Source organism: Atractosteus spatula, chromosome 27 (assembly GCF_055471065.1).
Source record: "Atractosteus spatula isolate fAtrSpa1 chromosome 27, fAtrSpa1.hap1, whole genome shotgun sequence".
Classification (NCBI taxonomy): Eukaryota; Metazoa; Chordata; class Actinopteri; order Semionotiformes; family Lepisosteidae; genus Atractosteus; species Atractosteus spatula.
This window is the reverse complement of record NC_142732.1, coordinates 5,967,703-5,995,599: the sequence shown is the minus strand read 5'-3', so window position 1 is coordinate 5,995,599 and position 27,897 is coordinate 5,967,703. Positions and strand designations below refer to the sequence as shown.

Sequence of the window (27,897 nt, the reverse complement as noted above, 5' to 3'; positions counted from 1 at the left end):
CACAGGTGCTTGTAAGGACAAACCGGCATGTGTAGGATCCAGTAATGACAATTTAGCTGCAAAGCTAAATGGCTGGTGAATGAATGAACTCATCTGGTTTCATCTGGACATGATTAAGGAACAGCACAGGTTGTACCAGCTTCAGCTCTTCAGCTTATACAAATGTCGTGCCAGCAACTCTCAGTATTCATTAAGGCTTGCAATTTGTGGTTAGTTTGTAGACAGGAAATAATCTGCACCTCTACAAATATTAATCTGTAAAAAACTGAGCAATTGATATTAGAATTAATTGAGAACTGAAAGGGAGGAAAAGAGTGTTACATGTTATGTGTCAGAAGAACAGGTATTATGTAAGCAAATCATTAGGTATTTTGAGCAAAATAATCTGGTAAGCATATGATTATATCTGCCTTTATTCAAATACAAAGCCTCTCATACGAAAGTATTGCAAACATCATGAGTGCCCTAACTATTTCTGCGCAGTAGATTTTATGTTTAATATGCTCTCTACACATATGCAAAACAAACAAAAAAACAGCCAGACCAAAGATACTACAATGCCAATAAAGTGCTTTCTTCTTCTTAAAGAAAAAATAATAATAACCCAAATCATTTTTGCTCCAGGATTTAAGTATAAAATTATTTTCTTTGCATAAACTGAGAATCAGCTCTGTAGTATAACAGCTAACAGCTTGTATTTTGATAGTTTTAGGAGAGCAAAAGTTTTTAGGTGAACGGCATTTTTGGATAAATTGTTCATTTTTAGCATGGATTTTATTAGTGTTTTTTTTCTCATTTCCTTGACTGCATGTAGGTGATTTTTTAGTTACATGCACTAGTAAAGAAAATAGTGATAAAGCACTTTCTGAGTCTCTCGGAAAAATGTGGACTACTGAGAGTATCTGTTCAGAGTGAAAATGATCAATCAGCAAAGTGCGATTTGTAAATAGTGTATGTTAATTGGTTAAACTAAACAATAGTATGTGTGAAATCTTACCTGCCCATTCTGAGTTTAATTAAACTTCATTAATTTTCCTTTCATCATGTTTTGTTGTGTTTTCTCTGCTTTAACTGCTCTTTTCAAAATCCTTTAACTATCAATATTTGGTGGAAATCCAAATTATAGCCCATAGAGGATGAAAATACAATATTGTAAATATATGTTTAATTTTCTGAATGTGTGCATCATTCTTGTAACTTGCATATTATTTAACATTAATTTTATGACAAACATTATACATGAGATAATATTTAACCAGAACAAAACTCCATTTTTTTAAACCCTTTAGAGTACTAATTAATTTAGAATCTTACAGACATAAAATGATTATTTTCTCAATTCTGTAAGTTTTTTAATTTCCAATTTGAGGTAAAATATCTTGAATTTGTTATTGTACACATCACATTATATTAATACTGTTTTAAAGGTAGGAGAATAAAAAACCTTGCATCTATAGGGGATAATAATATTATCTTTGCTCTTAGACAAAAACGTTAGTACCTACTGTATGGTTGGCCTATCAGTGGAGTTTCTTTTTTATCCAAATGAAAACAGCACACTGTCGTAGTCACTCATTTACTAGGTCCAAGGTTATATCTGCTCCAGTGACTCACATTCCCTGTATTTACAGCTATTGATAGATGTCTAATTGCTCTTCAGGGACTACAAATTCAAGATACAAGATTCAAGAATACGCCCATTCCACATAAATTGGGATTTATTTGTTTCCTTTAACGTCAGAAGATTTAAATTCAAAAAGTCAAACCTTAGTATAGATTGGGTAATTTACATATGAATGACTAAATGAAAGTGGGGCTTAAAGCTGAAAGGTATTTGTTTAGATTAATAATGTTAAGCAACCGACTTTTAAAAGCTGAAGGCGTACTCAGTTAGCCTAGACCTAGCAGATGTGAGTACATTGCAGAGAGAGAGAGAGAATGGAAGACATGGGGCTGTGCACAGAAAATAGTAGGTCTTCCCAACTCTCTACAGAGGACTGCACTGTTGCAATGAGCGCTGTCATTTGAAATCTATACAGAATCCAAAACTCTTTATGCAACACTGGGCTTCAGGTGGTTTCGGTTTCAAGCTAGCAAGAGGAAACAACAGTGTGCTCTTTTTAATCCCAGGGATAAAAATCTTTTTCTCATCAGATTTCAGTCTTTAATAAGCAGGAAGTAAAAGCATATACACTGTTGCTTAGAACTTTATCAGAATGGGGATTTTAGTAGCTGTTCCAGGTTTCAGGTGCAACCCTTCCTGTCTGGGTGACTCATGATGAGCAGCAAAACAAAAAAAAATGCAAATTGATATAAATACAGTTTTAGCAGCTGGGCAGGCAGCAACTCGGTGTCATGCTGATTCTTTAAAGCCAGCATTGTTTGAAGTTTTATCATTATCCTCTATAAATGCAGTGTGTAATTAGCTTCTGTTGAAAGATGTAACATAATATGCCAGCAATTATTATTATTACACAACTTTTGATAGTCTCAACTGATTGCCCACATGTTTGCAGATTAATGAAATGCATTTTTTCTGTAAAAAACCCGGGGGGAGGACATTTTAAAATATTTTTTTTCTAATCTCACAAGATCTTTGGCCTTACACTATTCTCCTACATTTAGTTTATTTACTGTAGTTGAATCACGGAACAGCTCTGCAGTTCTTAATCTGGTTTAATGCTGTGCTCGACACAGATACCAGATACCAGAGAACCATGATTAAAAACCTACTGATAAATTTGATTTAACTCTACGTGTACAAAAAGGTGATAAATACAGATATGGAAAGGAACTTTCAGACATCACCTTGCACAGGAACTCAAAAGCCAAATCAGACTGACACCACTTACTAAACATCATTTTCTCATGTCTTGCTCAGAGGTTTGATATATATCTATAATCAATAGATGTATCCACTAGCAGGGGTGGCCCAATCAAAGCATTTGGTGTCATTGGTGTTAATTGTAACAGTGACCACCCCCTGCAGACAGATTTCACCATACACGTCTTAATTATGGAGTCTAACCAAAGCAGGCTGGAACTCTTGAACTTAAAAAAAACACACCATAAAGCAAAATGACACCACGTTCCACAGATGCTTTTTCATAACTGAAAAAAACAGATATAAGTACATTTCAAAACCAGATATAATTAATCCTGAAGCAATGTTTGAGTGATGATAGTTTAACTTAAAACTCTCTCTCTCATCCTAGCGTTAATCCCGCATCAGCAGGGTCCGCTTGTCAGCACGCCCGTCTCTATTTGGTGGTTTGAACCAAATCTTTGAGCTGACGTTGCCATTAACTGCGACCGAAACTATGCCACACATATGCTATAAAAACATCAGATGTCTTTCTTTAGCAAACCTCCGCACACATTCAAGAGCAATCACTTCTAGGGACAATATTTCATAAAACCAGATCAGTTTATCAAAAACAGATTTCTTCTTTACACGACCAGCCTGGAGAGTTCCTATTGTGAGCAAAACATTAACTGAAGCATTATGAGTGAAGCATTATGCTCAAGAGAACAACAGTAGTATCCCAGTAGAATCTGGACCAACAACTCTTCAAATCAGTGCTCTCCGTGAAGAGTTCCAATATGTAATGTTTTCTATTGGTCATAAACTGAAAAGAAATACTTAGGCTCGGTCTTTGTAAGTGGCTGGGGGGCAGGTTAGCTCGCCTACTGACTGGAAAAACAGTCTTAAAGTTGTCAAAGATAAGAAAAAAGGAGAAAACGACTTTGAGCTTTCGGCATTATTCAATGTTGCCAAGTAATCCTTGAAAAAACCAGGCTCACACTGGCAGCTCTTCAAGTCAAAGAGCTTTACCAAGAGTGCTTTGTGAGTGCCACTGCTGTAACACACATTATAAAAAGCATTTTCCTCAGTCTTTCACACACCATCAATTAAAGCAAAAGGAATAAAGTTTAGACATCCGAGGAGCTACAATGCATATTTTAGTATGAAAACTACCAAGAAGATCTCTTTCTAACTTGTGATTTAAAATGGAAGTGAAACTCTTTAGCATGTCAATTGGTAAGCAGTACAGAGTCCTTAATAATTATCAAGCTAACTGATGTTTTCATGTAGCCAAAAGCTATCTGTTAATCTTTAACCATATAACAACAGGGCCTTGGTCATTTATTTACTTTTCTCTTTCCATAAAGATGACATGGTGACAACTACCACAGGCAAAAGGTTAACTTGCGATAGTTGATGCTCAGAACACATATGAAAAACTTTTCAGCCCATCCCTACGTGATGTCAGCTTCGAGCTGGCTCCACCTTCTACCTGTGGAGAGTTATAAAGATACCAGGGGGCAGGGGGAGTAAGTTTCTTCACAGAGGAGAGTTTCCAGTGCTCAGGCTGATAAGCTTTTCCTTGCGATCTGATTCCACCAGTAGGGAAAAAAATCAAATTGTCGAGGACTAACACTACAAAGGGATGGCTTCACTAGGCTTAGAAATATTAGGAGTGGCTTTGGCAGTTCTCGGATGGATTGGCAGTATTTTGGCCTGTGCCCTACCCATGTGGAGAGTATCGGCTTTTATCGGAATCAACATCATGACGGCCCAGATCTTCTGGGAAGGCATATGGATGAGCTGTGTGGTGCAGAGCACCGGGCAGATGCAGTGCAAGGTCTACGACTCCATGCTGGCTCTCCCTCAGGATCTGCAGGCAGCCCGAGCCCTGGAGGTCATCTCTATCATCTTGGGCTTCTTGGGCATCTTGGTGTCCATCGTCGGAGCTAAGTGCACCAGCTGCATCGAGGATGAGGTGACCAAATCCAGGGTCATGATCACGACTGGCGTCACGTTCAACATCGCTTCAATAATGCAGCTCATTCCAGTCTCCTGGTCTGCGAACACCATCATCCGGGAGTTCTACAGTCCTATCATACCCGAAGCGCAGAAACGGGAGATCGGAGCTTCCTTGTACGTTGGCTGGGCGGCGGCTGCACTCCTGCTTCTCGGTGGCTCCATCCTGTGTTGCAGCTGCCCACCTCGGGAAACCAAATATACTCCTCCCAGACTGGCATACTCCACCGCCCGGTCAGGGGTGCCCAGCGGCTACGACAGGAAAGACTACGTTTAAACTCCTCGAAGTTGGGCTTTTGTTTTTGCCATGATTGATTGACGCCGACGAGCGTGGATCCACGGTAAAATAAAGACCTCCGGAGGTCTACAAAAGACGTCTACATCAATGATACAAACTAGAGTAATGCCAGCAAGGGCATTACTTTACTGGTTTCAACATTAATGCACACAGGTTGGATACTGAAAGGTAACTCCATTTTTTGTTGTTGTTCTGGTTTATATTGAAACTCCATTGAATAAATTGTAAGACAAAAATGTCTGTTTTAGTTTTTATATAGATTTTTATCTATTGCAGGACCATACCCTTTTTTAAAAAATGGTTTAGAAGTAAACGCTAGCTTGAAAAAAATGGTTTGAATCAGAACATGATTCCCACAAGACTGGGTTTTGTATTTGTATTCTCCTGAAGACTGTCCATAATTACTCATAATTGAGAAGCATTCGACATTTCAAAGCATATGAAGACCACAGTTCTCCTGTTTCTGGCTATGAACCATAGCATTACAATATGTTTCTGTAATTGGTGTTTAAAGCAGCTGTTAACTGTGTTGTCAATAAATGACAAGGATTTGGCAAAATACATAAATGTTATCTCATTTTTGAAAGAGGTGCTGGGGTAGCCAACTGCTGTAAAAGGTGAAAATATATACAGTAATATTTTAATATTTCATGAAAAAGTCATTTAACATAAGAACAATGGCAGATGTATTTTGTACCTAACCACTTGTGTGTAACATGTATTTATATAGCAGACATGTAAACAGTTTTATATTTTAATTTCTTTTGTAAATATAATACATTTTTCTAGAAATAATCTTGCCCAGTAATAAAATGAATCGAATGTCAATATGCTATTTGTCCCACAATGTCAATAAAATTTTTCAAAATTCAATATTGATGGCTGCAGTCTGTAGCTGTGATGTTATCCACAAAGGCACACATCTCAGAGGAATCTGATGCAAGCGATTTGTTCAAGTCCATGAAGTGGTCTTGGAACTGATGCCATCTCGGGCAAAGGTACAATACCTGCTCTGTTTACTATGCCTTACCTTGCACAGAGAAAATCTATTTTTGAAGCATCATAAACTCAGAAAGGGGTGGCCATCTGAAAAATGAGTCAACGCTAGTTACAGCACTCTGTGTTCCATCTTAAATATCACTAAACAAATATAACTGCTTTCCTGGACATAGACAGCTGTAAAACGACTGTGATTTCACAACAGGACTGAGTGGACGTGCGTATCCTCGCAACCCTCGTTTCTCTATTACAACGCATTGTTTAAAGTCAAACTTATATAATTTCTCTGGGAACATCTATATGTTCCAGAAATAAGTCTTATATAAATAATCTTTTTTTCTTTTCTTCTCTAATTCAATATTGTGTTAACAAAGATTTGTTTAACCTAACTTCTTTCTTATCATGATTGTGATATGGACAAGCCATAATGGGTGGCACCGCGGTAAGCATGGCTGTATTGCAGCACTGGGGCCTGGGATGTTCAGTTCCTGGGATGCTATCACTGATCCCTGAGTTCATGTGGGTTTCTTCCAGGTGCTCTGGTTTCCTTTCATAGTCCAAATACAGCCTGGTACGTTTATTGGGAAACTGGCCCTGGTGTGAGTGTGTGCATGTTGTGTCTGTATATAAACATACAAAGGGCACTGTATTGTCCTTTGAAAATCCTGTGGCAGTATAGAGGTGGAGGAGGAGCAGCTGAAGTTTCTTTTTTTGAGGGAACAGCAGCGGGAAGTCAGAATTACAGCCTACAGGTGCAAGTCCACAGCCTTTACAATCTAAGCCCCTTCCCTCTCCCAAAAATAAAATGAATGACATTTTAATCTAAAATGAATTCACTAATCGGGAAATGCTTTTTTTAGAATGTTAGTAATATTACCAAAACAATATTACCAAGCATTGTAATTGCATGAGGTTTATGGGCAAAGATCATCCTAAAGATGGCTGGCAGGTTCTTAAGGAAATGTCCTACACCTGCCAATATGACTTAGAATGACTCAAAATTGAAGCGCCCGTGTGGATGTTCACCTTGTTCACATCATCCATACACTTTGGCTTGCCACGTTTTGCTTGTCTTTCCCGTACCTCCTTATGCCTTTCCATGGTCTCATTGTGTGACTACATTATAACCCAGTGGGTAATTCTCTGGACTCCTGATTGCTGGGTTCCAGGTTCAAGTACCCACTGCAGACACTGCTGTTGTGCCCTGAGCAATGGAATTGTGCTCATTACTCCAGTCTACTCAGCTGTATCAGTGCAGCCCAGTTTGGCTGGGGGTTATTCCTAAGATGGGCAAGTTTCCCACCCACGGGAGAAGTCACAGGTTGGCTGCTTGCTCTGCAAACCAGGATAAACTGGTTTCAGATGCAATTCTGAAACTACATTATAATTGTACTATTATACTAAACTCTTACCATGGAAAATGTTTATTACGGATTAAAGAACTTGCTGTGTGTCTTCTTAATATTTCTGGTTTGTCTGTTCCTTAGAATCTATTGTATTGTGTTATACAATGGATAACATGTTAAATAATAAGGAGACCTGAAACAACAACACACACAAAGCCAGGTAAAAATGCAAAGTGTGATGTCAAATAATCTGCTCTCCTGACACCCAGGCGTAAACTCATCAATGGAAGGCAATAAAGTAGTTTCATTATGCAATTTCACCAAATATCATTTTCCATATACGGAATTAAAAACTAAATTAAAAAAAATAGAATTCCTAAAGGTACTTTGAAAGAGCCCAAGTGATTTCTGTAAAAGGTAATGACCTAAAAACTCATGATCTATTTAAATAACAACACTTGAATTAAAGCCTTGACTACTGTGCTTACTGTGTCAGACTTGCTAATTCTTCATTACTTAGCGTCAGTTGTAAAACTTGTGTGAGGTACCTTCCCTTACTTACAGTACAAACAACCCTGTACAATACTTTTATGTCAAGAGGGAAAATAGATCCCAGTCCTATCTTTCAACAAGGATTGTCAGAAGTCAGAGGTAGTGAATTGTATCTGCATGCTTGAAACACGGTTTGGAAACCATCCAAACTCTAGAGAATTCAGGAGCAGCAGAGTGAATGATTGAAATACTCATTAAAGAACATCAAACAGACAAGTCACTGAGCAGCCCATTCTTAAGAAAACAAGGTCACAACAAATCTTCCAGAGGACACGTCTTTGGTAAGGTACTCAGAAGGTTTGACAGAGAAGTTTAAGCAGAGGTAGCAGCACAGAAATGCTAAACTATCCCTGAAAGAGAGTCATTTATTACAGATTCTAATTGAATGGCCTTTTGTGTACAATTAAACACATATAATGAACTATTCAAAGACAATCCAGACATTTCACAAAATAATTTCATATTACGAGACAGGTTTTGTTCCTTAAGAGGTGGATGTGTAGCTGCATAAGTGTAAAGGAAAGTGTCAGTCCTTTTAGAATGATCTAAAAAAACTGGGCACAAACTTTTAATGCCCAGTTTTTTTAAATAAACTTTATTCTGAAATAAAAAGGATATACAAAATTGCACTTTATTAATGGCTCCAAGTTTTTAACAAAAACATGTAATGTTTTACTCAATGGTGAGTTATTGACGTTTTCTTTAATATTTGACCTAATGTCACCACAGTTAAGGATGTCGTTAATCAGACAATAGCATGGGGATGATGAGCCTAATGTCAGACATTTACTTCACATACTAACACTTCTTGTTCAGTCATTTTTTATCTGGAGACATAAGAGCTGAGGTGATCTGGCAAAGTCCAGACCTGCCCACATTACTTTCAAAACAATTCCTCCTTATGCTGAAAAAAAAAAAGATCTGCAGATAAAATAAAAATGATTTTGTTTACTAAGCAAAGAGCCTGCACATAACTGCAAACAAATCTTCTCAGCAGATAAATAGGGTTGTTCTGGGTTAGACCTGATGTTATATGTTATTCCATCATATATATGCATATTTGACTAATCTTTGGTCACACTGCATGAACTCAAACACAATAAAATGTGAATGTCTTCTTACATATTCTATACTACTCTTTTAAAAGAGAACCAGTTTTCAGAATCGTGTAGCTTTATCCTGAGTACACAGTACATCTGTCTTGCAAGCCATAGATAATCCATTGACAAATACTAACAAAGACACTCCTTGTATACTACACCTCAGTAAATAACCAAATTCACCGAACGAAAAAGAAAACTTTTCAAAGAATTCCTGAAAAGGAGTGGTTTCATTCCAAGCACGAGAGAAGCTATAGGACAGAATTATCTTTATGAATTTATAGCAAAATCTTTGATTAAGTTTCACCATGTTCTCACTGGAGTGAAGCATGGCACGACCTTTGTTAAATGACAGAATATCTGAATATGCAAAGAGTCAAAGGTCAAATGGGGCAGCAGAATATCAGAGCTCAATTTTGTGACTTCAAAGGTCTTCCTTCGAGTGATGACCGTGTCCGCCCAAAAGCCATCCTGACACCTCCTTGAGGAATGCCAGCCAGATTAAATAAATCCATGAAAAGGACAGGTGCATTAAAGATGCAGACATCTGCAAATACTAGCCTTGCTGTGTGTACAGTTTTGTCAAGATGGCTGTTTGGCAGGTTGCTCCAAATGTTCAAACATGGTTATTTGAAGATACTGAATTGATGTTAAACTGAAAGCAATTACCAGGTGCAAGGGAAATGATCTTGAATTTACCTACTGTCCATCCAGTGTAATACACCGGGAGCTGGCAAAAAATACATTTTACAAGTAAAACATATTTGTAGATTTAGCAATTGTCACAGCGTTTTGTGACCATTTTAACGCCTTTTTTTAGCTTTTTCTCTGATGATGAGCGCAGTGCTTACAGTATTTGTATACGAAATATTGTGACCCTTAGAAACAGGATCTGGTTGTACGTGTGTATACAGAACATGCAGTTTCAGTTTTACGTGCATGGTACGCCTGTTTTTTTTTTAAGAAAACCTGCTTTACTGATTCCGGCTTTGACAGAGTCCTGCTTTTAACGTAAAAAATAAAAAAGATTACAATTAATTATTTGTCCAAACATTATCAGCTGGGTTGTTTTTCTTTTATGGGCTCGTTACAAACTTTAACATGTAAAGTGCATCTGGCTTTCTTCAAAAACGAGTGCGAGACGTAAAAACCGATTATGCCGTGGTATAATATATTGAAAGAAGGGTTTTGGAAATGCATGTGTTCTATCAAACATTACAGACGTGCAGTGTGCAACACTCCTACTAAGTCAGTCACAGCACACACTGGTAGCATTTTATACCTCCCAGATTTCTGCTGGAGGTCTGCTTGCTATTCGTGCTGTCTGGCCGTTCGTCATGAGAAACAGCTTTTATTTGGCAGGAACAGGTTTCTTTGGAAGAGCGATACTATTGCTAATGCACGTGTTCATGACATTTGTTTTTCTTTTAGTTAAAGAAAAAAAGAACATTCTGCTCTCCTTGACTGATTTCTTCCTGTGTCCCGGGAAACAAACCAGCTCCTCACAGCGCTTTCAATCCCTTTTTTTTTTAAAAAAACAGTATTTTCGTTTTATCACAGAGCAAGTGCTATCTGATCCCTTAACCAAATGTTACGAGATGTAAAATGTGTATGTTTACTAGCTTGACAACCAGAGAGAATGTTTAATTATTACATTTATTACAGTTCTCAAAATATTGTACATACTGGAAGCCTAATAAAAATATATATAGCTTAAGCATCAATCTTAATGAACATGAACTGCTATGCTTACTGGCTCAACTACAAGAACAAAGCTGGAACATTGAAGAGGATTAAATATACACTTCATCAAAGACTGATTTTTCTGTTAGTCTTAAGTGCTTTAGGTAATACATCTAAGTTGGTCCTTAAACTTCTCAAGAGAAGAAATAATGTTTTTAATAATGTGCTTTTCAGGGCTGAATATTAGTGCAATTGTAATTTCTTTGCATGCTCTTTGTGTGTTTGTGAACACATCTTTAGCTTGTTGAATGACAAAGAATAACTTTAAAATCACAGTTAAAATGTGCACAGTTAAAACATATGAAAAATTCAATTTCTATTCAATTATATTATTTCAGATTCCAGCTCGAGTCTCCTGTTTTCTTGGCGGGCTGTGTTTCCTTTTCCTCCTGTGCTCTCACCATTCCTCATCCTTCTGTTTTAGTTTTAAAGTCCAAAAACTTTTACCTTTGCTGTTAATGAATAAAAAAAACCAATACTGCAGCTATTAAAAACTGATTCGTGGAAAACAAAAAGCTCAACATTTAACTGAAAATGAAAGCAAACTGAAATTAAAATGAATAAGCAAATGTTAGATGAAAGAGGAAGATTGATTGCGTCTGATTAATGTTGTCATTTTATAAATTCCTGTAAGCATCTTTACAATTCTGTTGTCTAAAAGCAAAAATACCCCCAGCCACAAATTATTGCTGCCTACATAAATGGCACATAAGCATCTTTGTGCAGGTTAACCCCACCCTTACTGACAGAGCTGTGTAAAGGGACAGGAGTTGCAAAGATCTTCAGCCCTTCCTCCACATGATGTAATCTCCTGAAAGGACTCCTCCCTCTACCTGTTCACTGATATAAAAGATACTTGTTTCCCAGCACAGCCACATCATCCCACAGAAAGAAACGGGATCCTGTTTAAACTACTGAGTACCACAAAATATTCTCCGGCTTGAATTCTCATTGTCTTAGAACAGAACTAGAAAAAAGAAACAGGAACAATGTCAGCAGGGTTGGAGATTGTGGGGATCGCACTGAGTGTGCTGGGCTGGATTGTTGCAATTATTGCCTGCGCTCTCCCCATGTGGAGGGTGACGGCTTTCATCGGCGCCAACATTGTGACGGCCCAGATCATCTGGGAAGGGCTGTGGATGAACTGTGTGGTGCAGAGCACCGGGCAGATGCAGTGCAAGGTCTATGACTCTATGCTGGCTCTCTCTGCAGATCTGCAGGCAGCCCGAGCCCTGACTGTCATCTCCATCATTTTAGCCATTTTGGCTGTCTTGATCTCCATCGTCGGTGCCAAGTGTACCAACTGCATAGAGGACGAGGGCTCCAAAGCCAAGGTGATGATCATATCGGGGGTGATGTTCATCATCGCTGGAATCCTGCAGCTCATCCCTGTCTCCTGGTCTGCAAACAACATCATCAAGGAGTTCTACAACCCTTTGGTAACAGACGCCCAGAGAAGAGAGCTTGGAGCATCCCTGTATATCGGCTGGGCTGCAGCAGCTCTCCTGATCCTTGGAGGGGCGATGCTCTGCTGCTCCTGCCCGCCCAAGGACAAGAAATATCCCGCCTCGCGAATGGCTTACTCTGCTCCAAGATCAGTAGGTGGCTACGACAGGAAAGACTATGTCTGAACCCTTTGAAGTGTAGCTTCCTTTCACATTGTTTCAACAGTCATTTTGTATTTAAAGAAAGAAACAGACAGCACGGTGAATTGAAGTAGGTCAAGGGACTCCGCCATGAAGGAACTCCTTTGTTGTTGCTGATATTTCTGCCTCTTTGCAATTTTCTCTCTCTCTGACTCAGCTAGGGATCTCTAGTAGTTACTGTTATTGAGGTGGTATCTGATTGCGCTAAACCATCAAATGCTTGCCATTCAGCTGACATAATATATCCTTTCTATGCTTTGTACATTTTTTACGACGTTTCATCTTTTAACAAAGAACTGCACATTTTGTACATTTTAACTGGAAACAAGCTACGTCCCAGGAACATATGGAGACTATAGGTGGGTGACAAATGTCTTGCGTAGTCGTTAGCTTGCAATATTTTCCTTGGTTGTGTATATTGTACATTGTATTTTATATTGCTTAACTGACAATCAATTTATTTAAGAAACAAAAAGTTGAGTAAATATATCAAACAACAATGTCAAAGAAGAATAATTTCAATTGCTTTCTAGTTTCACTTATATTGCATTTTGACAAACATTTCAGTGTTCAGGGAATGTATAAAATACTCAGGCACAAATGTTTTCAATTATATGTATATAGGCTTTATTTCATGCACAAATCTTTTTCAGTGTTGAGGTCATTATAGTAGATTATAATAATGATTTTAATCCTGACTACTGACTCCCTCTAAAGTGTTTAATGCTAAAAGAGGAGTATGGATGTTAATAAGCAATAGTTATCATCAACAACTATATTCATAAAGACAAGGAAAGGTTAAGAGACAGCTGCAGTTTGTATCTTTGCATTTGCTTTGAATAAGGAAACCAGAATGTAAATTAAATAAAAAGAACTATTCATATTCATGTGCCCCAGTGATAGTTCATATAAAGTACATACAAAAACACATATATAATATTTCCCTGCATTATGCAATTAAAATTAATGTTGTTAGATTATTTTTGTGAATTTTGTTTTATATTTTCTGTGTTGTATTTTGTAGCCTTTTGTTAAATAACATATGCTTATGTGTGGACAAAGTGTATAAAACGTTTAAAACAAAAAGCAAAAATGTTTTGACACAATATTTGTATGGGGCATGACTTTTGTTTTCTCATGTTTTTACTGTGTTTTAGTAAATAGAAGCCTTTCAAGTCATCTTGAGCAGTAAACAATGCCTGTGTAAAACTACACCATGACTGCAGAATAATTTTGGTATTTCACATTAACAGAGCTAACATTATTTGTCTTAAATAAAGATAGTAATTATTTGAAAAAAACATGAGGCTTCCTTTTCTCAAAACTCTTAAATTTAAATATGTTGTCCATCTTGTGCTAAAACGGTCTGGTAAAGAATGTTTTAAACAATGGAATGAATGGAGTATACAAACAGAAACATTAGTTTCTGTACTTCAAAATTGTGCTAGACCCATTTTCCAGACTCTCAAACGCTATATCTGGAGAAACACAGGATGAGGGTGAATTGATTTTAATGTTGATGACTGATAAATTAGCCATAGATTACCATTGAATTGATTATATCGATTATAATTGCTTATAGCGCTGCAAGGGACCCAGGTGTAATTTATTTACTGTTATAAAAAAGGATGACTCCCAGTTGGTCTTTTTTCAGAACCAACTATGTTTAATGGTAATGGTGAAGGACAGACCTTGGCACACTTTAATTATGTGAAATTTGGGCAAGAATTATTTATAAACTTCTGCATTGTGGGAGAGGTCTCTAATGAGTCATACAAATATCACCTTACCTTAAAAACGGCACTGTTACTCAATATGCATCATTGTTAAACACACAATCGGCTGTCACCTGCTTGTGTCACAACATGGTAGCTACTGTATCTCCATTAATAATGGCAGCACTCACTGGCACTTTCTAATTTCCTCAGAGAGAGAAGCTCAAAGACAATTCCACTTGAAGGGTTTTGCGACTTGTGATCTTTGTTACATGGTGCACACCTAGCTTTTTGTCTTATCACCCAACAAAGTAAACCTGTCTAATTGAATTAGCATCTGTAGCTCCTTTATCCTAGGCCTTCAGTCAATGCCTGATAGGTACTGAACCCAACTCACTTCAATTTCACTGAGAAGATTTGCCACAAAGTTCCTGAAATTACAGTACAAATAATTAAATGCAGTGCAGCTGCTAGTAGCCAAAAGCTTGCTTGCAAACCTTCAGATTCAAACCTTCAGTAAAAACCTGAAACAACAAGTATTTAATGTCTTTTTTTGGTAAAGGAAGCAAACTCTTCAAAAGTGTTTCATTTATTTTTTTAATTCAGCACCATGTAAAACAATGGAAGATCAGTCAAACCTAATAATTACTTTACACACAGATGTTGCTTTTACTATGTGTAGCTCTTTGTGCTGCACCTGTTTTCCTGTCCTCTGATTTGCATGGCTTATCTGACTGTAGCACATGGACAGAATAAGACTTAGCTATAACATTTGGGATGCGATATTGCCTGTTTACTATGGGAAATACCACTGAACTGTCCCCATTTGAAAGTGTTTAGGCCATCTTCACTGCACGAAAATGAAGTTTCCCAAGAAAATAGCTGCCAGCCTTGTTACAGAACAACAAAACTAAACTTTCATGAGAAACCGTTCCAAAATGGTAAATGAAAATGTTGTGATACTCAAATATTTAACAGTTGAAGCCTCCAAAAAAAAGAGTTTACTGAACCTCTTAGGCAGAGGAGAAATACCACTTGTTTCTCTAGACCACAGAGACAAAATACAGACCACAGAAAAAAATCAAAGACATTTGTTCGAATTGCATCAATCACTCCATTAAAGCAATGAAGTGATCAGGTTCTTTTGCCCTTCAAGTAATCTCTGACTTTCAGCAAAGGTGGTTTAACCTCTTGGGTTTCAGTTATTTTGGAAGAAGGACGCCACACTCTTTGTAAACTTTGTTTCCATAGCAGCAAAATCCCAAGGGCCAGCACACATTCATTTCCATTTCACTTAAAAACAGCTATGCCTGACTGCACACACTGGGAGTTTGCTGGTTGCCTGGTCTTTAGTTTCAACAGCTTGGTTTTATAATCTGCACAAAGAGGCGCTGACAAGATTTATGATGAGAACCAGAAATCTCTTTCATCCTCTTTGGTCTTTTTAGAAACATTCACCCGCGATAAATTCAGTGTAACGACTGCAAAACAGCATTTCTGACAAAGCGCAAAAGAGTTCTGTGCTTTACAAAACACACATATATTTATAAACATTGTTGTCAATATTTATTTAAAAACCCATGTGGTATGTGAATGCTTTGGACTATACTGTATACAACCAAAACTCCTTAGATTTTTTAAAAAAGATTAATTTGTAAAAATACCATTTGTTGCCGTACAGGACAATTAAGCAGTCTTTCCAAGAGTTCTGATCAAATTAAAAACAAACATCCAAGTGTTCCCAAATTTCCATCCTGTAAAAAAATGATTGCACATCCAAATGAATTGGTGGCAAAATACCTTGCATCACTGTTTGGAAGCCCAGGGGCAACTCCAACCTCATCAAGGTCATCACAAGTTTCATAACAACTGTTTGCTAACTTTAGCCAAACTTTATCAAGCAAATATTTGTCTTAAAAGTAGAGATAGCCACTCAAAATAACTCCTTTATCTTCTCATCCCAGAGAATATAGCAAGCACATTAATTAAAAGGGGGGACTGGTAAAGTATGTCAAAAGTTGTCAAAAAAAAAGTTTGTTCAAAAATGGTTTGTGAAAAAAACCCATCTTATTTCCATTATAGATTACAGATTGTTTCTTTGCTGGTAGTTTGGAATTACCTCTTAGAGTTGTGAAATAAAAACTCTTGGATTCAGGACAGATTTGGATAAGCACTGAATAATGGAAACAGTTGATAATAATTTATATTTCCTTACACTTATATAGCACTTTTCTGGACATCACACTCAAAGTGTTTTACAGGAAATGAAGAGTCCCCTCCACCACCACCAGTGTGCAGCCCCACCTGGATGAAGCAACGGCAGCCATAGTGCGCCAAAACGCTCCCCACACACCAGCTCTCAGTGGGGAGGAAATCAATTCATAGATGGGGGTTATTTGGAGACCATGATTGACAAAGGCCAAGGCCAAAAGGAAATTTGGCCAGGACACCAGGATAGCACCCCTACTATTCTTGAGAAACACCCTGGAAATGTTAATGACCATGGAGAGTCAGAACCCTGGTGTTACATCTCATCCGAAGGACTTTAAGTAGGTAGCAGCGTCAGCATGCATAGGCTGCAAAGGAACAAGTCAAGGTTTTAGCTGTGGAGCCTTCTTCGGGCGTGAAGCTCCACAGAGGAAACATTGTGTTTCCTTTCTTCTCTTTTCAGCACGGAATAAACCTTTACTCATCCAAAGGATGACACCATTTTTATAGTATAGTGTCCCCATCGCTATACTTTGGCATTAGGACCCACACAGACCACGAAGTAAGCGCCCCCTACTGGCTCCACTAACACCTGTTCTAGCAACAACTTTAGCTTTCCCAGAAGGTCTCCCATCCAGGTATTGGCCAAGCTCACACCTAATTAGCTTTAGTCAGTTGCCAGTTGGACGTTGCAGGGTGATATATCTGCTGGCTATACCAGTTTGCTGGCTTTCAATTTCATGTGCTTTTTACAGAAAGGTAATTGAATGACAAACTAAGCTACAACAGAGTAAAGCAATCCTCACATAAATATTTAGAACACAATTATATACAGTATATATCAGTTACCCTACATTTTATTAAGCCCTGTTAGATTGACAAATAACAGGATCTTAAGTGGGCTCCCTCTTCCTTGACCCATCAGAAATTCTACTTCAGATTACATTTTGTGTATGACAAAATTAAATATTTATTGTAGGGTAGGCTTGTGATTTTGCAACCACATTTCTTTGCTGGAACATTGTCAATACAGCTATATCTCAATAAATCTAGAAATTAGAAAAATACTCTTCACGGCTCGGAGGTCACGATGAGGATGAAACTAAGAAAACTTTGCTATCTAAATTGAAGCTGGGCGTTATTTTAAAACCACAAGATACAAAGTCCAGTGAATAGCTGTGGAGAACTGTTTAGGATTGGTGAAGATATATTATGTGCATTTTTGGCTGTGGATTAGATGAGAGGAAAAGCAGCAATTAATTATACTCATGGGGTGCTATTACTGTCAATACCACACTGAAAGCAGGAGGTCTCACTCATTTTGCACTGCAGAGAAGGCTGGATTGTGATCACGTCTTTAATTTAAAACACCTTACGATGCTTTTTATTTGGCCAAAAAGGTACAAATGTACAGTTCTGGACAACTCAGGATTTCAGGAATGTGAGAGGCTCAGATACCATCTCCCAGGTCAACATTGATTGATGTATTAAATCATTATTAAAGAGCTTGATTCATATGGCATCGCTATTAAAGGTCAGGAATTACAGAATTAAAGCTTATGAGCTCCATTACATCACTACATTTAAGCAACTTAATTTTGGTTTGAACTACTTTTTATACAAACTCAAGTCCATTTGAGCTGTAAACATCATTGATCAGAAATCAGAACACATGCAGAAAACCCACATGAACAAGGGGGAGAACATACAAAATCTGTTCATTTTGATCACTCAGCTTCATGATGTGTCCTTCCTATAAACATCATTTATCCATCCATTTTCTAACCACTATCCAATATAGACTCGAGGGGGAGCAGGAGCCTATCCCAGCAAGCAAAGGGGTGTAAGGCCGGATACACCCTGGATGTATGCCAGTCAAAAGCAGGTCACACACAGTCACAACCAGAGCTAATTTTCCCAGAAGCCATTTAAGCCACCAGTATGTTTTTGGACTATGGGAGGAAATCAGAACACATGCAGAAAACCCACATGAACAAGGGGGGGAACATACAAACACCACACAGCTAGCACCCCAGAAATTGAACCCATCTGAGACAGCGATGCTAGCCACTGTGCCTCTGTGCCCCTGCTACTCTCTCTCCATACCTGTGTAGCATTTTTATATTACCAGAGATCCCCTACTTCAGGTCTACCAGAGGTGGTAGCAGTGCCAAAGTCGCTCGAATTCTGAAGAAATTGTTTCTAAAATAAAAGGAAGGGAATTGTAAGATAATGAAAAGGGACTTAACAGCAGTGGATTAAAGAGCAACCTCAACCGTACCAATTAACATGCCCAAAAAGTTAAACTGATGCCAGCTTCAAAAATCTCTTTGTCTCTGTGTACTGAACCTTGATAAGCCAGGTGCATGAGTTCAGTCTTTGTATTTGCAAATACGGTTAGAGTCTGTTTTTCTTTTTCCCCAGGGATGCATTCCAGACAATTCAGGGTCGAGCAAAGGCTGTTACAGCCAAACAGATGTAGGTTAGTTCAGGAAAAAAGGTGAATTAGGGCTTGGCTGAAGGACTTGGCTTCTCTCTCTGTTTCTGGTTACTTTTTCTTTTTTCATTCTTAACAGCATCTCACAAAGATCTTGTTTAAAACCCACTCCTAGGAAAGACAGGCATTCTCAATAATTAAACAAGTGCTTGTCCAAAAATTGCAGGAATTGAGGAAGTCTAGAAGACCATTCATATTAAAAATATACTAAATGCATGCGATCTAGAGAGATTATATGCATAATCTTCATATGTCTCCAAAAAAGCAAAGATAAAATTATTCAATAGTCCATGTGCAACTGGAGAATTCTATAAAGCAGAAACAGATGTGTACTTCCCCATGCTTTTAAACAATAGTCTGTAGCGTGCCATTTATTATTGTTGGTTATTTGCTTAGCAGAAACACGCTTGCAGGAAGACGTATTAAATGGCAAAAGTTACAAAATAAATAAAATACAGAAGAAAACGAAAATTGTAAAAATGACAGGTACGTCATAGAAGCGTATGCTCGTGTGCACGGTGAAAAACACGTCACCCTACTGTAAATATAAAGCACCATCAACATATACATATATATCTTTCTTAATGAACTCAAAGTTTTTCAGACCGTCTGAAAAAAAAAGACGGAGCTTAGTAAACAACAAATGTGTTGCAACAGGTGGAATTCAGGGGCACGATTTAGAGTGATGTAAAAGTCACCGGCTTTTTGTTGCGCGAAACTTATACACCGTTACCAAATGCTCTTCAATTAAAAACCAAGAGCCTCCAGGAAACTCAATTCCTCTCTTCATCTGTGCTCTAGTGATTACAGCGAAACTGGTGTCATGTGACCGATACTGGGAACAGGGAAAAGAGAAGTTGCTAGGCACCTGACCTTATCAGAACTAGGGCCTTCCCTGTTTACACTGAGGATATAGCAAATACCGTCGCTGTTTTCATCACCTTCGTGGGCAAACAAAAGCGCTTTTCTGGAAGTATAATCACGCAGAGGTGCTACCGAAATCGGAGCGCCACTCTTAGCCCTGTATTATCTTAAATAAAACTAAAGGGGCTGTTTTTTTTCCAGACTCTGTGATTATATCTGAAACTATGGTGAATACTTTGAGAAGGAAAGCTTCCCTCTGGTTTTCAGGAACAATGATACTTGAATGACAAGCTTTGTTACTTTTGCAATATGTCAGATGACATATCAAATTCCACTGACTAACACAGTGGAGAACCCTATACCTTCATTTCTTGAAAAGAATTAGTTCTGAGCTAGAATAGTACAACTTTTTTTTTTTTACTTTTGCATTCACAACTTTTTATATCAATAAGATAACATAAAAATCTGTGATCATGGAAAAAATGGAAGGATATGACAGTCATCGCAGTGAGTAAACATTTGTCTTTCAATTGGGTCCACACAAAAGGCCATTTACCCTCTCAACAGAATTAGGAAGTGAGACTAGCAGGTAATCTGCCAGGTTGAGGTTTAGTTACAATTATTAGTACGTGAAGTAGTTTAGAAAAACAACGCACTATCATCCTAATTTGGAGCTCAAAAGACTACCCCACCGTTGCGTCTTTGGGCACAGTATTCAATTGCAAAGAGATTGAAATCAAACCAGCAAGACACCATAGAAAAAATACAGGTCCAGATCCCATTCCCTAATGGTAAAGCGTTTTTGCACTGTCAAAAGTTTGAAACATTTATTAATGCACACCCATCCTGTACACATAGTCCACCATTCTCATACTTCTGCTGACTCTCAGGCTATTAACCTCCCTCAGATTCCTGCTTTTGGTTGTAATATCCAACACCACAGGCCAGAATGATCCTATGCAGGGATTTTTTCTACTTGTGCTTCCTGATTTACTGTCAAACTCTCTGCTTTATGAGAGTTAAAGAGTCATTAATTTAGGAATGTTAGACAAAGCAATATGTAGTGAGTCTTTATCCTCCAGCCAGTGATGAGAGTTCTGGGCAGTTTCACGGCACAGGGATCTGAAGTTGGCACCATCACAGGAACAAACATCACAGAACTTATTGGTTTTACTGAGTGGGAGGGTTCTTTGATGACCACTTCCAACATTCTTAATTTTCTTTTATTATTACATCACCACAAAGCGTACACATGGGGGCATCCACCCACCCCAAAGTCCTGAGATACTTATCTCATTCGCACCAGGGATCAGATTTGTGTTTCCATCATCACAGCTAGTCGTGCAGAGTTCCTGTGGCACCGAGACTATAAAAACACCTTGGTTAGTGTCAAATTCTCCAATAACAATTGGATTTTCTCCCGAGAAAATGGGACACGCTCACGGCTGTAAGTAATGCTTGTACCGAGAACAACAAAGAATTTATATTGAATTTATATTTATACTAAGAAAGCATATTGCAGAAAAAAAACCCTGATGTTCTGCAAAGCACAGTGAAATGGCCGATGGTGAAAATACATCTGCGACAAACTGTCTGCGCAGACTATAAACACAAACCAGGAAATAGGAAAATAGCACAAAATTGATTATTTTTTTAAGAATGATAGCAATAAACAATTGTATTAAACCTGAAATAAGCAATAGTTTTAATATGCTATTGTCCTGAGGTACACATTTTATCCAGAATAAATTAAACTGCATGATGCTAGGAATCCACATTTCTCTCCATTTCTCTGAATTTTATTTTTATGTTCCCTAAAGAAAAGCCTACGCCTATGAAAATGCTGAGAAGCCGGTCTTTTAAACAGCTGTATGAGGCATTTCCTAGAAAACCACTATATCTATATTTACAGTACATTTATGATTATTGGGTCCCTAGGTTAACTGCTTTCTGGGAAAATGTTCGTCAGTGGGAGTGAATGCATGTCTGTGTCTGCGTCTGGCCCTGCTCCTGTCCAGGCTGGATACCGTCTTGCAGCAGCTGCTTGCCTGGATAGACTCCAGTGTCCCCAATGACCCTATACTGGATAAAGTGGTTAGAAAATGGCTGGATGGATTATTGGGTATCCAAACACTGCAAAGAAAAAATGGCCCCTTTACTTCTCCTACAGTAGGTTTCACGTGTGTCACTTGTTGGTTCCTATCGTGTCGTTAGGCGCTGTAATAATGGCCTAATTGCGGCTGTGTTCAATCAAAATTATGTGGAGGAGGACAGCACTTTCTACTTAGCTGGGTTTCCCATGTGCATAGCAGCGTACTTACACTTTTTAAAAATGAATGGGCACACGCTCAGCCTCCGGATCAGGGCACTAATCAGGTTAGGAGGGAAATCAGAATAGCATCAAATGGAATTGCAACAGCAGAGGCAGCAGTCAAGCTGCACGTAACAGGTTTGCAGACGGATCACGTTTGCTGAACTGTGCCCAGCCAATCTCAATGTCAGTGTTGAACTGTCGCCCTCTTCCGGCGTGTCTGCAGAGTTCAAATTCAATTTTGCTACAAAGTTAATTCTCGGGAAGAAATCTTTTTTTTCCGCGGAGAAATTCATTATTCGGCGGATTATTCTAAAATAAGCAAACAACCGTGTGCATTTGCACAGAAGAAATGTAAAACAAAATCTGTTTTTAAACCTTAGGTAGGAAAGCAACAATTCTACGTCTACAATGTCAATTTTCCTTTAGATATTCGTATTTTTATGCCAAGTAGTGGCGGCTTTTAAATCACAACAATTGAAGTAAAAGCTTGACTATTAAAACATTAACCAAAAACCCATCCCATGCATTGCTGGCAATGTTGTACCAATTTCATTTTTATTTAATAAAAAATATGAATTTACTGTAGGGTCAAATAAAACGTCTCGTACAGAGCTTGTTCGCGTTTTAATCGAAGACTCTGGGTAAACTATGAGTCAGGTAAAGCCTTAATTATACAGAGAAAGCGTATTTTTAATAACGTATTTCCTACAATGCGTACAGTACATTTCATAACAGCCGCCTTTTATTTAAATACCTGGAAAATTTGTGCACCAGCGTGAAACGTCACCACGTTCAGCCTGCGCGCTGGAGTGAGTCGACTTCCTCCGTGTGGTGCCCGTGTCTAATTTTTTTTTCCTGGATGTGTCATTTTGCACTCCTGCATTTTCTCCGATTGTGATTCTTACCTACACGTATGGTGCGGGGATAGTGGAACAGGACGCCGCGACAGCATGAGTCTCCTGTGTCGGATCTGCCCCGCGGGGCTGCTGCTCAGACGGACTCTGGGTCTATGTGCCGGTTCCGTACTTTTGGGGTCTCGGGGGCTGTGCTCCGACGCGTCCCGCTGGAGCAGTGTGCCCAACGCCAGCGTTGGTTCTGCCAGGTGTGCCCGTAGGAATTGCAGATATTTTCGGTAACGCCTGTTGGTGTTGGAAGAAACGAGAGAGGAGGGGGGGGGGGGGGACAAAGCAGGAGTGCGGTGCATTAATTTACTATTGCACTTCAATCGCGAACTCCAGATGCGGGTTTCGCGGACTCTGACCGACCCCATTGCGTTTGCTAAAAACTGAAGTCTGTGCAACGAGTGTAATGGAATAATTCGTGATGTAATACACGCTGCTGTACATTGAACTACTCGTTGTTGTTGTTGTTGTTGTTGTTTTAGAACAGCTTTTTAAAAACGTGTTATCATTTTATAACAACCTTGACGTTATGGGTGCGCCAGGATGAGTATCTGCTTTGTGTTGGTTGCGAGATCGTTTTATTTAAATAGATTCTGGCAGGCAGAAATCGTTGAACTCGTTTACCATCCAGGCCTCACCTGTCAGTTTCTGGCTCAGCCCAGGCCCGAGTCGCCGGGAGTGAATAAAAATAACAAAGAATAGGCAGCAATACACAGTCCTACAGCCCGAGGATTATTTGCAATAACAGTTTCAGGATCTGGTGGGAAGGTTGTTTTTTTTGTAGCATAGAATCGCCAGAATACAACGTCCTACTTGGAACTTGAGCGTTTTTATTGGGGGGTCCCCAGCGACACCCACATTTCATTTTAAAGGGGATGGGGTTAGAATTTATGGAGCAGCTGTCATTTTTTTTGACTTAGTCCCTTCACCGCTGCAAAGGAGAGGGAAAATTCCAGGGCTGAGGAATCCGGGCAGATGACATTAATATGATTAAGGATGTAACCTGCTTACATGCGCTTCAGGCGTGTTGGTGTGCAATGCGCGATTGTGAACGGCCGGTAACCTGGGCGTTTTTCCCTTCTGTCTTCCAGCCCCGTCAGCCTGTCGTACGACGTGTTTGACGGAAAAGGGACGGATGCCCCCCTGGTGTTTCTCCACGGCTTGTTTGGCAGCAAAACCAATTTCCACTCGATAGCCAAATCCCTTGTGCAGCGGACAGGGAGAAAGGTAGCACCGGCCTGCAGCTCCGTGGTTCCGTGGCACATTTCAGCTGGCGAAAGGATTTTTACGTCTGTAACAAAATCACTTTGCATAACCACGGCATCTTAATGTGTTTTACTTAATATTTCTCCATTATGTCCTGCAGATAACACCCCCCCTTCGATTTTATTTTTAATTCTGCTTATCTTAAGCGTTTAAAACCGTACATAAATGATACTGCACCTTTTTAAAAGTGGTGCACCAATACAGGTGAATTCGCTTTGACAAATATCCTAATAGAGTTGCTGGTCTGAACTGAACAGGGGACTATTTACTGCTGAGAATGTTTATCAACTATTTGTGTGTTAGTGTCCTAATTTTCCCTTGTCCAGTCAGGTGTTGACTGTGGATGCTCGTAACCATGGCAATAGCACACACAGTCCTGTTCTGACCTACGAAGCTATGACCAATGACCTTCAGCACCTCCTTAGCCAGCTCCACATCGGGAAGTGTGTTCTGATTGGCCACAGCATGGGAGGGAAGGTTGCGATGGTGACCGCTCTGCTGCAGGTAGGCCTTGTTTGCAGGTCAGGACTTGTTCAGATAAGGAGCAGGGCCGTTGAGCCAAAATATGAGGTTCCTAATCTGCCCAAATAGGAAGCTTTTAGTTTGTAACTCTTACTCTGTGGTAGAGATATTTATTAACAAAACGGCAAATTCAGTTACTGCTGCCTTAGCAGTTTCTGGTTTGTTTTGTTCAGTTTAGGCCTAGTTTTGCTGGTGTATTTTGGTGTTCTTTTTAAGCACGTAGAGCAGGCCTCCACTTAAATCCAGTTAGTACTTCAGCGTCGATCGGATTAGGGCTTTTTAGTGCACTTTAACCCTGGAGTGTCTTTGCTGGGTTTCTGGGGTGGCCCTCCCTTTAGTTTCTGTCTTGTATTGACTTGTCTTGAGTACGTTTGCCGGTGTGACCCCTACTCCTCTGTTTCTCACAGCCGGCCCTGGTGGAGCAACTTGTCGTGATTGATATCAGCCCCAGACGGACAACGGTGCGCACCATGTTCCCCTCTTACATCCAGGCCATGAAAGCTGTCAAACTAGACAGTAACATCCCCAGGTCCACTGCCAGGAGGCTAGCTGAGGACCAGTTACGTGCACATGTAAAGGTTGGTATTCTGTAGGGTAGTGGTCCTACAGGGCTACAGTGCTTCTAGGTTTTTTTCAAAGCTGTTATGTACCAAATGGTAATGATCTAGTTACTAGCCACACTGGGTTTGCCTCTTCCCTGCCCTTTGGCTTCTGGAGATAATAAGTGCAGTCCTGCAGTCCTGCAGTCCTCCAGGGCTTAAACTGTGCACTCCTGGTATTATGGATGATGTGCTTATAGTCAACATTTAAGTCTTTTTTTGCTGTATTTATCTCAAGTTGATGTTGTGTTATTTTGTATCTTATTTGATTGCATTGGTAGGAAAATTGCATAATAATGCATTTCATTTTTTTCCCAAACTCCCTGCTGCCAAGATTAAATAGGATCAGTTCAGATCCTAACTACCGCTTTTGTCCCCCTTGATAGGAACGTTCCATTCGACAGTTTCTCTTAACAAATCTTGTGGAGCAGAACGGTCAGTATTCTTGGAGGGTGAACCTGGAAGCCGTCGCTGAACATTTGGATGACCTTCTGAGCTTCCCTGATTTCAACATAACCTACGAAGGCCCAACGCTCTTCCTGGGTGGAACCAATTCCTCCTATATCAGGTAAAACTCTTAAACTTTTACATGTAAGGTAGCAGAAAGTATTATAAAGAACTAAACTAAGGATCACCTATATGGAAATAATATCCCAGGAAAGTCACCATGCCTTTAGAACAGGTAGGTCTCACCTAAAGAATTTGTTAGAGCTCTTTGAACAGGCAACGTTAGTGACTACACAAAGCACATGATGTTTGGAGGGCATTCAATAAAGTTCATCATAGACCCTTGGATCAGTTACCCACTAACTTCAAAACTAGCCAGATGGGCTAAATGGCCTGTTCTTATTTGTAACTTTATGATCTAACTGTATGTGTTTAATTACAATCTTTCAACTAAAATGTGGTTTAGCTAAATATACAAGCCGGATTAAATACGTTGTGAAATAGTTTCTTAAAGACCTGTTAACAGAACTTCAAATGCTTAAGTACTGTATATTGTGAATCTAAAAATGAATCATGATTGCTGTAGGCGTCCTTCAGAACAATTACAGAGTATTGGAACCTCTGTGCTTTTCCAGGCAATCACACTGAAAGGTATTACAAAGAAACCTCCTGCCCTTACATAGAAACCCATCTGTTATTTCTGATGTCTTTCGTCACGTTCGTGCAGCTCTGAGGATTACCCTGAAATCCACCGTCTGTTCCCCCATGCGGATATTCAGTACATACCGGACGCTAGCCACTGGATCCACGCGGACAAGCCTCTTGACTTCATCAGCTCGGTCATTTCATTCGTGCAGTCTTAGCCTCCCGCAGGGAGTCTCCGGAGACCACGGTGCTGCCACCGGAGAGGGAAGAAAGCCGGAATTTCCGTTGTAAACCCGCTGCATCACTGACCCTAGAAAGTTAGTGTTCAGTCAAAGAAATAATACATATTTCCAGTAATTATTGTGCTTTTATTTTAGTATTAATCAATGTTTGTGTATGTTAAAATAGATAGATATATATATTTTTAGTGCGGATGGGTGGATTTGGATGGCAAGGGTTTCCTCTTGACTCCTGCTCTCAGAGGAAGAGTTTCGTACTTCTAAAACTCACAGGGCGATCTGCTGTGTTGAAAACTATGCACTACTGCCTGCTTTAACTTTGCATTCCAGATCTGAGCTGGTATCATCCGAAGGGCATTGCTAGCTATGCAAAAGAAAGCAATCAGTGATGTGTTAGGTTTCTTAGTGTAATTTCCATATATATGAAAACATTTATACTGGATATTCAGCTACTGACTGTATACCTGAAGTATACAAAGAATATATCTCAGCTGCCTCAGAGCTAGATCTTAAAATGCTTTACAATACTTTAAAGTACTTTTACAGTTTGTCTAAAGGATAACTCTCAAGTCCATCATCCCATTTTTATCTTCAGAGTTCCCATTAATATACTTGATGTTCAGCATTTTTTTAAAACCTTTATTTTCAGCAAAGACATGGCATCCAAACAGGGAGTTCTTGGATACTTCAGAAACACAGGTCAGTCTGTGGGGGTAATATAGCACAACTCTATGATCAGTGGCAATGTTTCAGTTTAACGTGTCAGTGTTTGTGAAATCAAGTAAATATGTTTAAACTGCAGCTGTAACATTTACAATTATCCAAATGATGTAATACTGACATCCATTTGTGTATATAGTTTTTAATTTGTATTTTATACTGTTGAGGGGAATACAGCACTGCCTCCTGCCAGTGTCCTTGATGAATTGCTTTGTCCACAATCACTGTTACAAGACGGTTCAGTCATGTTACCATCTTTTTTGTAACTTAACTCATAAACATGTTAATATAAAACTACAGCTCAGCTAAATATTTAATTTTGCAGTGGTGTGTCTTTCTTGCTTGTGTTATTGTGTTAGGGTCTCTGGGTGGGATCCTACTGGCCTTTCTGATGAGATGTTCTCCACCTTCAGTGCTGTCTGTTGTGTGTCAGATGCACATCATTATTGA

The 27,897-nt window shown here is 39.1% G+C and overlaps 3 protein-coding genes across 4 annotated transcripts; all 3 read left to right on the top strand.

Moving 5' to 3' along the window:
* The first annotated feature begins 4,333 nt into the window (after window positions 1–4,333).
* LOC148814257 (claudin-3-like) lies at window positions 4,334–5,996 on the top strand. The gene has a single exon (XM_088906929.1). The coding sequence runs from the start codon at window positions 4,452–4,454 to the stop codon at window positions 5,100–5,102; it is 651 nt and encodes a 216-aa protein (XP_088763055.1). The 5' UTR covers window positions 4,334–4,451; the 3' UTR covers window positions 5,103–5,996.
* Window positions 5,997–11,742: 5,746 nt separating this feature from the next.
* On the top strand, window positions 11,743–13,810 carry cldn3c (claudin 3c). Its single transcript, XM_088906928.1, has one exon. The coding sequence runs from the start codon at window positions 11,853–11,855 to the stop codon at window positions 12,492–12,494; it is 642 nt and encodes a 213-aa protein (XP_088763054.1). The 5' UTR covers window positions 11,743–11,852; the 3' UTR covers window positions 12,495–13,810.
* Window positions 13,811–22,918: 9,108 nt separating this feature from the next.
* Window positions 22,919–27,764, top strand: abhd11 (abhydrolase domain containing 11). Of its 2 annotated transcripts, none has more exons than XM_088907199.1 (6): window positions 22,919–23,209; window positions 24,101–24,236; window positions 24,606–24,779; window positions 25,205–25,375; window positions 25,783–25,964; window positions 26,571–27,764. In XM_088907199.1, exons 1-6 carry the CDS (start codon window positions 23,058–23,060, stop codon window positions 26,704–26,706), a joined length of 951 nt encoding a protein of 316 aa, XP_088763325.1. In that variant the 5' UTR covers window positions 22,919–23,057; the 3' UTR covers window positions 26,707–27,764. The 2 variants fall into 2 exon arrangements, with proteins under 2 accessions (XP_088763325.1, XP_088763326.1); XM_088907200.1 differs by lacking the exon at window positions 26,571–27,764 and adding an exon at window positions 26,479–26,549.
* Window positions 27,765–27,897: the final 133 nt, after the last annotated feature.